This window comes from Borostomias antarcticus, assembly GCF_949987555.1.
Source record: "Borostomias antarcticus genome assembly, chromosome: 21".
NCBI classification, from domain to species: Eukaryota; Metazoa; Chordata; class Actinopteri; order Stomiiformes; family Stomiidae; genus Borostomias; species Borostomias antarcticus.
This window is the reverse complement of record NC_140254.1, coordinates 10,775,328-10,787,410: the sequence shown is the minus strand read 5'-3', so window position 1 is coordinate 10,787,410 and position 12,083 is coordinate 10,775,328. Positions and strand designations below refer to the sequence as shown.

General features: G+C 44.6%; 1 protein-coding gene across 2 annotated transcripts in view; it reads left to right on the top strand.

Moving 5' to 3' along the window:
- tpd52 (tumor protein D52) overlaps window positions 1-12,083 on the top strand; it is a 29,803-nt gene that overhangs the window by 1,702 nt on the left and 16,018 nt on the right. Inside the window, exon 1 of one of the 2 annotated variants that reach the window (XM_084455213.1) lies at window positions 11,223-11,569. The exons of the other annotated variant lie outside the window; for it this stretch is intronic. Coding sequence (XP_084311339.1) covers window positions 11,443-11,569 — 127 coding nt within the window. The 5' untranslated portion in view covers window positions 11,223-11,442. Of the gene's footprint in view, window positions 1-11,222; window positions 11,570-12,083 lie in introns of those variants that run through there. 2 annotated transcript variants of the gene reach the window in all.

Here is a 12,083-nt window from a genome sequence, read left to right as displayed (position 1 = left end):
GTCCATGGAGGCACAGTGTTAGGTGGTTTAGTTGGCACAAAATAGCAAAATGTTTTGTAACGGAGGCTAGGCCTATCATGGACTGTCATCTCCCAACCGTTGGTCCTGAACAGCCGACTTACGAACCACAATCCAGTGGATTGCTGGATGATGCTTGACAGGGGCGGGTGTGGCTCAGGAGGTAGAGCGGCTCATCCAACGTTTGTCGGGTCGGCGGTTCGAATCCTGGCTCCTCCTGACATGTGGAAGTGTCCATGGGCAAGACATTAAACCCCAAATTGCTCTCAATGAGCAGGCTAGCACCTTGCATGGCAGCTACCGCTATTGGTGTGTGTATGAGTGTGTGAATGGGTGAATGAGAGGCCTTCATTGTAAAGCTCTTTAAGCACTACGTATATAAGTGCAGTCCATTTACCATTTACCATGTGTGTGTGAATGGGTGAAATAGAGGCCATTGTAAAGTGGTTTGGATAAAAGCGTTAAGTGCAGTCCAGATTCGCCATTTAATTTAGGTAGACAGCTCCTGGCTTGGCTTAACATCATTCCTTTGAATTGCATTTTTTCCAAAACACCTTTTGGTTTATAGGTGATGCCACTTCCTGGTAGTCATCTCTGAGGCCTAGCTTTTGTCTTTGTATTGAATAACATAAACATTGACAGTAGTCTATGGTCTGTTTCTTGCTCGAATATGAATTCCACAAAGCTTACAGAGGAATGCCGTACTAGAGAATAATTAAATAAAGGTATTTCCTCTTAAAAATCCTTGTCTCTGTACCCTGTTATGGATGTTCAGTTAAAGCCAGCCCTCTGTTTTCAAGGTCATCGTTGTCTCACGGGACCGCGACCTGTCCTGTCCTGAGTGAAGTGCAGGCTCAGTTTTTTGTCGAACAATAGCTGCAGGTCGCAAAATATAGAAGGAGCTTTTGCACATTGCTATATCAGTTAGGAAACTACTCATCAATGTCTCCTTTCAACTTTTGCACTTGCCCTTTTAACAGCTATGTCATAACTATCCCTGAAGTGGTATTTAGGATGATAGACAGATAAACAGCCTCCTTCCAGCATAACATAGAGCGGTGAGGTCATATTGTCATTTTGTCATAACATAGAGCGGTGAGTTGATGTTGTCATTACAAACAAAATAATATCTGATTCTCATTATATATATATATATATATATATATATATATATATATATATATATATATATAAACAAACAGGTGTGACTTTAACCATTTCAACTGAGTTACTTCAACAAAATGCATTAATTTGCAGAGGCCTGTGCTCTCAGCACCCTTTCTAGTTACTTCTGAGGTTGATGTTGAGATATGCTAACCATTATTGAGAGCGGACTACAGGAGTCAAATGGCTGCCATCCTTTTCATAGCCTGAGCTAGCCTTAGAGATCGTGGGATTTCCCAAACTGAATAAACACCACACATATAAACACAAGACTGTCTAGCTAGCTCAATCTTGTTGTAACTAAGATATCGGCAGTTTTTTTTTTTCTCCCATGGACAGATTTAGCAACTACGAACGCAAATTTTGCATACATTTTTATAGCTAGCCGAGTAAAAATGTCAGGCACTTCTTAAAGACATTTGACTATTGTCTACAGTTTCAATAATGGTTGGCAGCCACATCGACCTCAGAACCAACTAATGGCTTCAACCGAAAGCCAACCAAACAAAGACCAACACGAGCACCGGCCCGGGACAGCGGGAACTTCCAGCCAATAAGGCGCTCACACGATCTGGCCACGTGGCCACTGGCCAGGTCCGCTGACGCTAAAGAATGAGCTCAACCGGTCTCCGGCTGACAATCCTCCACAACTCCCACACATGTGCAACAAAAAGGAGAACTAAATTTGAGGAAATGAAGAATACCAAATACCAATGAGGAACAAATAATATTAAATGGCATCAACCACCAGAAGAGGAAAAAGTAAAACGCCCTCCAGCCATTAGGTCTGAGAAGCTAGTGAAACCAAGTGTAGGGGCAGGAATCATTATGCCATGGGTTCATTATGACATGGTTTCATGGAGACATACACAGACACTCCACCTATAGTCATGACAAACAGTCTGACGGTGGAACACATGAAAATACGATTATAACTAATCATAACTATACCCACAATGCACCTAACCTCTACACTATGAGAATCCTAACGTGTAGAACAAGGACCAGACAAGCAAGGAAGCTCCTCACGCTCTGAGCTCTGTGAGGATTTGGAAAGTAGAAGGGCCCCTCAGTAGAAAGGACTATTACTTTTACTGAGACACAAAGTTTAGTTTTTTTGTGTACAAAGCATTATGTATTGGCAATGGGAAAAATGAATGGTGGCTAACACCTCCAGTGGTGGCCTCTGGTAAATCTTGTTGGCAATCTCAGAACATTTTAATAGCCCCCCTTCCCTCTGATTTAATCGGGTGGGAGACAATTAAGGCCTTATCAAACTTGTCTGATCTTAATCAGACCTGATAAAGGATTCAAACGTTTCAAAATAAACACCTCTGGGAGCATTTTAAAATATTGTGTGCAGGCATTCATTATTTTTTGTGCGTGGCTGTAAGCCAGCACACCATAGATAGCATTTGTCTGGTTGTCCCTCCCTCTCTCCTTCCCTCTTTCCCTCCGTCCTGTTGTTTACCTGCAGTTCTATGTTGCCACCACAAGAGGCAGTAGTCCCAGCACACCAAAATAAATACACTATGGCTGTGTTCGGAATCGCTCCCTATTCACTATATAGTGCACTATATGGGGCGTCAGCCATTTTGTTTGTAGTGTCCGAATTCTCCACAGAATTTTCGTTCCCTATATAGTCCACTATTTATTACCCACAATTCACCTTGATTTGCAGGGAACAGCGCATGTACCCTACATTTTCTCCGTTCCCTAGGTAGTTCACTACATGGTGAACCCCATATAGGGAATAGGGAGTGAGGGAACGAGGGAGCGATTCCGAACACAGCTTATGACACGGTGCACTTTCCAGATCCTCGGTGGTGTAGTGTATAAAGCGCCTGACTCCCATGCGGAAGGTCAGGAGTTCAAGCCCCGATGGGGAAGATTTTTTTTTGACACTGGATGTTATAGAAGCTATGTAAAATGTGGTTACCTGGTGGTGCTGTCAGTTATTGAATTTATGTGCAGTAAGTGAACATTTAAATACTCCTGTTTTGAAATTATAACTACAGTGTCTCAGTAATTACCCATTCTATATTAGGCTATAATTTACATGTATTTCTAAATAAATAAATAAATTTTCAGAGTAAGTTAATTTAACAATAGAAATCCATACGCCTAGGGCCAATGGGCCTAGGATATAGACAAACTACCGGTGGAAGGGTGGTGGAGCAATAGCGGTCATTTCGGATTACTAGTGGACCGCTGTCCCTGGTGCTAATAATCCGCCAGATTATTATCGCTTTATTATTATCGCTTGCCATTCGATGTGCAAATGGCCAGGAACCCGCCAGCGGATTCGGCCGGAGGTCCGCCAGCTCGTCCATTGGGGACCCGCTGTAGGTCCGCTAGCCTTGTTATATTCCGCCGGAGGTCCGCCAACTTGTCCATCGGGGACCCGCTGTAGGTCCGCTAGCCTTGTGTTATCTGGGTTTATCCCTTACCTTTGTCCAGAAACAGAAGTTTAACTAATTGCAGCAAAATAGCTAACGTTACAGGAATCATCAGTTTAACTGCTTTAGCCACTGACTGCTACCATTAATGTTATGGAAGCTGCTGCTAGTTGTTGTGAGCTCATGAGCTAACTGGCTATCCCACTCTTATTGTGCTGGATTAGCATTGGAAGCATTGGAACTGATTTGTCCAGGCGACAAGACCTATCTTAATTTATCAGACATTATTTCATGTCATTTCAATTCACAGTTATTTCAGTAGCTTCCGTCCTAGCAGTCCTGAACAGAAACAAGCCAGCCACGCACATAAGCCAGGCTGGGCCTGGCCTGGTTTTCTATAGTGTACCTTTTGCCCAACACCTGTTGTTCAGTTCTCAAAACCTTTTCTCAGTATGTGCTTGTGCCACATTGTCCATCTTTGTTTACAAGTAGCCTATACTGTAGCACCTGGGGACCTGTGTAGCGATCGTGTGTGCTACTTGTAAAAGAAGACAAATGCAAAAGAGAAACACAGAGGAAAACAGAGCTTTGAGAACTGTCAGTTTTTGGAAACAGTGGACCAATGATAAAATGAGTTTCACAAGCATTTTTATTATCGTATTTAGGATGCAAAAGACCTCAGCGGTAAGTGAGGTGGCACCCATAGCAAGCATTGACACTTTGGTGAGTTATAGGCCTTTATTTGGACATATGGCTGAATTTTGTCGATTTGTGCTCCTCTGCAGTGGAACACTAGGACAGAAGCCTGTAATATCAGTGAGTCCTGAATCAGGTCTACATGACCGTAGTCTAGGCTAATATCAGTGAGCCCTGAATCCGGTCTACATGACTGTAGTCTAGGCTAATATCAGTAAGCCCTGAATCAGGTCTACATGACCGTAGTCTAGGCTAATATCAGTGAGCCCTGAATCCGGTCTACATGACTGTAGTCTAGGCTAATATCAGTAAGCCCTGAATCCGGTCTACATGACAGTAATCTAGGCTAATATCAGTGAGTCCTGAATCAGGTCTAAAGAACTGTGAAGATGCTGTCACTACTGTCCTACGTACCACTTGGGGATAAGTGAAACAATCTAGCATTTTCTATAAAGTTTAACTTATTTTTCAGTTCCCTTTTAACCCTGAAAGTACAGTGACAACATTTCGAATATTAATTGGATTTTCCCTATAATACTAGAAAGCGCAGGTTCTCAGCTTTCAGCAAGTGTTGGAGTGAGGAATTTTTTAGATTTGTTAGATTTAAAAAAAAATATTATTAAATATTTGTTAGATATTTTTTAAAATGTTGCCGGTGACATGGTCGTATCGAAAGGGTTGAAAAGAAGCAGTTTCACCAACAGAAAATGCCAGTGCATCTTTACAGTCGAGTGAAGGAGAATTACCAAGGGAACAGCCCCAGTCATTACACTGTTTCTCTGTCTGCGTGTGTTTAGATGGCCTCGTTGATAACACCTTTCTTCTCCTGTCTTTCTGTTTTTCTCACTTTCTGTTTTTCTCACTTTCTGTCTTCAATGTAGTTGCCATTGGTTACCTACTATACTAGTATGCAGGGAGACATTTTTTCGCAGTCATGAGAAATCATGAGAAATCATGCAGACATAGAAGGGAATAAGCAAACATTGATATTTGATCATGTTTATCTCTCAGATAATAAAAGTAAGGTTAAATAGCATCCATGCTTATGACAGTTAGTGAACAGAGGAATAGTAGTCATATGGCCTTTGACAACCATATTGATTTATACTGAATGCAGCGGTAATGCACCGTAGCGAATCCAGTTAAAGATCTCATTTTGTACCACAACAAAAGGTGAGAGGATTTATTTGTACTGTGACAGAAAGCTATTGCCATGAATAGGCTCACGGATTGAAGATTTTTTTTTCTAGTTAACAGTATGTTTGGTCAGGTTTTAAGTGTGCTTTTCAAGTAGGATTTCAAATTTCTCTTGTTTTTCTCGCAAATGTGCCCTAATTAAGGTAATTACTGGAAGGGGTTGTGACCAAAGTTGCTGTTATTAGATTTCACTGAGGCACAATTGGCTGCATTGAGTGTAGTTTGTGGTCAGAGGACGTCTTGGAGCTTGCATCCCCCTGCTAGCTCAAACTCAAACTGTCGAATTTAACCATCACCAAGGGTTTGGTTGTCATATCAACAGCATTCTAAGAAAAACAAAAAAGCTACTCCTACATAAAACAACATATAGCTACATCTCTTAATTTTGAAACATGAAATGCTTCACATTTATCTGATTTTAAAGACATGCACTGATTGGAATACAGGATCTAGGTTAAGTCTTTGTTGATCACTAACCCAGAGCTCATACTCATTACTCTGAAGCCTCGGGTTTAATAGTTGGTCTACTAGTCGGAACCAGATGGCAAAGTCTTCAAGGACTGATGAGCTGTAGGCCTAAACCTGGGTGCACGAGATCACTAGAGATTGACTTTGCATGCTGGCCTCATTCAATATGCTTATCATTTACATAACCTATTTGACTGACCAGCGGTTTGAAATGGGTGTAGACCAGGCATCTACTTTGGGCTATTATTCAAGTAAGGCCGAAGACTGCCATGGCACATAGGTCGATGTCCATAACATTAAGCTGTGTTTAAGCCATGGCCTTGGCTGCTGATTAGTTACACAGAACATGCCACTGGTGAGGAATCCTAAATGTGGGTCACCTATAAGTATCCTGTTAACCAGGACAGGTTTTGGTCTTCACAAATTGTATTGTGCACCTGGGCTGAACTTAGTCACTCAAAGACCATATGAGGATGTAATACAAATCTGTTTGTGCAGTAAGTAGTTCTGTTCGAGGAAGACCTAGCCTCTTGGGATGCAATGAAATGCACTTCCCATGGAATGTCTTCCACTCAAGCCGGCATAGTTCATAGTTTAATCATTTGAAATCCTGAAACCTGTGAAAAATGGCCCGTTAATACATTTCCTGCTAAGATTCCTCCCTTCTCAATAACAATGGAGCGCTGAGGGGGGAAGTCTTATACTGGAGACCTCGTTGGTGAATCAGGTCACAGAGTCTCTGAATTCACTCTATGTCCTCCTACAGTATTTCTCGTTCTGGATTCTCCACCAGCCTGTGAGATTTGGCCAGGTTGAGGTCTCACCTGTCTGCCAGCTCCTAAGGTAGGCCGGGGAGACAGAAGAAGCTCCAACATGACACTGAGGGGAGAAACTTGGGGCCTTGCTGTAAAACCGGGACGCCCAGCTAACTGATGGGGTCTGATGGTAAAACTGTCCAACCCTGATCGTCCCAACCCCAAATCCTCCTTCTAGTTTACAGGGTAATGTTTGCCTCTTTGTGGAATGGATGCCATTGCATACAGTACATCTGTCCTAGCATGCCAGATCTCTACAGGTAGGCCTGCGTAGAGTGTGGTGGCTAGGAGACCAACTTTGATGAAGAGGAACCTCAGGATCCCCCTAGTGTCTTGGCTTCTCAGTCGAGCTGAACAGGCTGTTTTGGGTCATGTGGAGAAACAAGCTGTATACCAGTGCTGCTAATAGAAGCCAGATAATTAGATGTTAGAGGGACAGATACCGCTGGAGAAAGGAACTTCAGACAAACACGTCTTTCTAGTCCACAAGCGCTTGCCTCACTCTAAGCGACGCGTACGTGCAGGGTCTACGCTTTTGACTGAACATATCTTTAGAGAACAATAAGACACTCATGCTTGGAGTTTAAAATGCAAAAACAGGAATCTTTTCATTGGCCTAGTTTCTATTATTTTTTATTCTCCTTTATGTTCACCCTCTGTTCAGTATATTCACTATGTCTTCACAGGGCAGACGCCCTTTAGGTGGGACGAATCGCTGGCCTCTCCACGCTCTTTACCCACGATGCTCGGCTCTGGGAACACACTTGGCACACCCAGTCTGGCCACGGTCAGGGCCCGAATCATCCAGCGTCCCATGATTCTCGTTGGCCCGCCACCATGTGACACCGTGTGTGGGGAATAATCGTGTAATTGATCCTGCGCTGTGCTTCGTTAACCACTTTAAGAACCGTCTTTGTTCCCGGTCGCGGCCGTGGTGGAAGGGGTGGTGACGGTGTTGGTGTTTATGTTCCCCTGTTGGATGGCAGGGCGGTCAGACACACCCTGACCGAAGGGAATACTGCAGCCAGAGAGAATACAGACAAGTGTTGGGGGGACCCTCCTAGTTAGTACCAGAATTAGATTTTATTATTGTTGGTTTTGATCTGATGAGTGTGGGCGATACAGATTTGATTTGAGTTGGATGGTAGTGGTTTTATATTTGGAATTAAATCAACAACATCAGCTGATCAGAATGGAATAATAGTGGGTCATGGCTAGGTCAGAGAAAATGTACGTTTAAAATGGAAAAAAAAACTATTTAAAGGAGTACAGTCATGCTTGTTTCAGTTGATATTATTTGGATTAAATACTTAAACTACATCGAAACTACAATGGCAGAAAAACCTCCAAGGGCAAACCAGTCTCCCAGTGACGTCACTGGACTGGCTCGCCCTGTTAAGTTTTTCCGTGATTTCGTCGTCCATGTAGGGCAGGGGTCACTAATGGGCGACGCGCTCCAGACCCAGACGCCATCCTATCCGGACCCAGACCTATAACCAATCAATTATTTAGAATTATTACATTTTGACGGAGCGTTTCTTTTTGAACTGGTGCAGCTTACGGCACTGTTTTAGCAAGTCAGGAAACTCATAGACCATTGAATGTGTTGCGGTGATGCTATTTAGCCAATCAAATCTATGCATGAGTGAGCTATGCACACACACTGCGGACGAGACGAGAGACAGCAGTTCGAGAGAGGAAAGTAATTTCACATGCCATGCTCTAAAAAGAGAAAAGATCACAGTGAAAATTGAGATTTTCATCCAGAGTGGACAGACACTGATATGTTCATTCTTCCCACGGGCATTATATGCTCCAAGACCGTGGCCATTATTAAACGCGCTATGTGAAGCGTCACTACGAACAAACAAATGTGAGCAAACATACCCACTCAAATCTGAACTGAAGGCACATAAAATAATATTTGAATTTGAGGACACAAAAAAAAGCTTCAATTCAATTTACACACCTCCGGACCGTTGCTTCAGGAAATATCTCTGTCTGGACCTCTTTGAATTTTAATTGCATACCCCTGGTGTAGGGAAACGGTGATTTTACAAAGGATTACACACATAATGTAAGCATTTAATCCAAATAATAACTGAAACAAACATGACTGTGCCTGTAATGGTTCTCTCAGAATTTAATTTAACATTGACTATCATTGTGCTTATTTAAGCAGTCATTTCACATTTTATGGTCGATATTTTCTCAACTGATGACGTTGGGAGCAATATTCACCACGCTGCTAGGGGCAACACTGTTCGACCGTTATCTAGCTAAGATAATTCGCTGGCAAAAAAGTGTTACTACTACCATGGATGACATAACAACACTGAAACTTGTAAGCACGTATGAAAGTGGCTAATATTTTATTGTTATGCTTAAGGGAAACAACAGACAAGATCAATTTGGCTGTCAGCTTCCACGTCCCCAACGTCACAATTAATGGAAAACATGATTACATTTTAACAGTAAATGTATACGTTATATTTGTAGGCCTACAATGTTACGATGTTGGTATGGAGCCAAGCAGCAGCATTGCTATAGCAACAGGTTTTCATACTTGAAGTTTTGTCATTGCTTTATTATTTTCACTGTACAATATAAACATCAAATATACTCTAATCAACATTTGGTCTCTATGTATTAATGTCGTTGGTAAGTAGCCGTGTGATAAGTGGGATAACCTATAGCCAGCCAGTAATTATCCAAAATAAGAGCCCTTCAGTGTTGCAAAACCCCTCGGCTTCCAAATGCACTGTTGGGCTCTTCTTTACCATAATGACCATTTGGTCGTACTTTATCCCTTACTTATTTAGAATGACCTATAGAGAGAGACGTACTGTAGATAAGGTACGGTATAGGTCAGTTTGGATACAATTCGTAAGACTGAAACTGGCGTCAGATCATTCATGATGCCTATGAATAGATTTTAATGCTGATTGCAAAAAATGTGTCATTGGACCTTAGTGTAGAAGTCTTGCCAGATAGTGTAGAACGACTGTTGCAGCACCTCAAATCACCTTGTTTTGATATGAAAGTGGCACCACAGTTTCACCACACCACTTAATAATCACAATTACAGTATCAGGCAGAATCATCTCAATTATATGACAATATCTTTGTCATAATGGTGCAGCCTTATGCTGCTGTGTATGCAGTTCCATGCTGTATGCATGTTGAAGTAGGAACTACTGTAGGAAGACATTCAATAAGAGCTTCTTATCAATAATAGGGGCCTACGTTTAAATCTGAGGAGTTTCATTTGATTTAAAAAACAAAAAAACTAACGTAGCCGAGGCCTGTAAATTGACGTTTTTGCGATAACAATGCAAAACTAGCTGCTTTTTCAAAATGGACTGTTCTAAGAGAGAGAAATGCTGAAAAATGAAATTGGCCTTAGTGGTTCTGAAATGGTATTCAACAAAAGACATGCCTAGCCTCTCTCTATTGAATCCCAGCGCTTCCCAGCCTTGGGGTGTATTCAGCCATGGACAGATACAGAGGCACACGGCGGCCTGCTAGACATCACGGAAAAAGAATGCAGCTACTTGCATTGATAGAGACGTGGGTGTGTTTGTGTGTGCGTGTGTGTGTGTGCGCATGTGCTCATGTACAAACGCAGGTATGGTAGGTGCTATACAGTGGAAGCGAGGTCGTCTTTTGTGGCTGTGTGTAGCATTGACACCCACATCACACATTGTGCTCGAACACACACTAACAAAGGCAGTGTGACACACAAGTCACTGTCACACAGGCACACTCACAATGACACAAACTGGCACACACACACGCACACACGCACGCACACAAATACACACACACACACACACACATGCACGCATCCCCTACCCTTCCTCCCTCCCAGAGCCATTCACTCTCCATTAGGTTTAGTGCAGCTCCAAGCTCGGCAGTTTGAACGGGATTAGCGGAGCTGTAATCTGGGACACTGCAGATTACGCTCTCCCATCTCGCGGGCCTGTTCCCCGGGCCACGTGACCGCGCGACAAACGGGACCTAATTTTTCTTTAGATGACAAGATGGATGAGGGAGGGGAGGGAGGGAGCGAGACCGGAGCGAGGAGGTACTAAGGCTGGGATAGAGTGTCACAGAGGAGCAGCTCGCGCGCGGCGGCTAATGCTAACTAGCTAGCACTAACGCTATCTTCGACGGGGCTTCCTTTGACCAAGTCTGACTGACCGTGGGGGAAATAACAGCTTCACAGTGACCTTTGGGACTGCGGTGGAAAGAGAAGGAAGGGAGAGAAAGAGGAAGGGAGAGGAGGAGGAGGGACTAGGTAACTTATTGACAGGGGAACGGAAGGACACCTTGGCCCGGGCGTCATGTGAGCCCACAGGAGAGACGCAAGAGAGACTGGAGCTGGAGCACACGTAACATACTCTCTCTCTCTCTCTCACACACATACACACACACACACACACAAACACACACACACATACGCTGACACAGTCCAGGAGACAGGACAAACGGAGCAGTAAACAGGGGATTCTGCAGCTGCGGCACACACAGCCAATCACATGCAGGCAATCAGGGCCAGTAGGGGCGCGGACGAGCGCCTGTGTGCGTGAGAGACGAGCGGCGTGTGTGTGTGAGCCGTGTGTGTGTGTGTGAGCCGAGGTGAGATCTTAGCCAGGTCAGGGCTCGGCCAGGCTCGCGGCAGCATGGACCCCCTGCTGGAGGAATACACGTCCCCGTTTGACTTTGAGCAGGGCGTGAACACCAGCTACCTGTACCTCTCCCCCGGCTACAGCATCACGCCGCCCGGCTCGCCGCCACCCGCCGGCCCAGGTAAAGCCGTGTGTGTGGGTGTGGGTGTGACATGAATAGGATGGAATGGGCTGTGGTGAGGAGTGATTGTGTGTGTGTGTGTGTGTGTGTGTGTGTGTGTGTGTGTGTGTGTGTGTGTGTGTGTGTGTGTGTGTGTGTGTGTGTGTGTGTGTGTGTGTGTGTCTGTCTGAAGGGGGAGATTAGTGGGGTTGGGCATTGTGGGTGTGACGTGGATATAATGTCTGTGGTGGGGAGGGAGTGTTTGTGTGTGTGTGAAGGGGGGAGGTTAGCGTGAGGGTGGGTATTGTGTGTGTGTGTGTGCGTGGGTTGGGGGCCGGGGGGTTGAGGCCAGACGGTGGCGTGGGTTGGGGGCCGGGGAGGTCGAGGCCAGACGGTGGCGTGGGTTGGGGGGCTGGGGCGTGGAGGCCAGACCGTGGCGTGGGTTGGGGGCCGGGGCATGGAGGCCAGACGGTGGCGTGGGTTGGGGGCCGGGGGGTCGAGGCCAGACGGTGGCGTGGGTTGGGGGCCGGGGGGT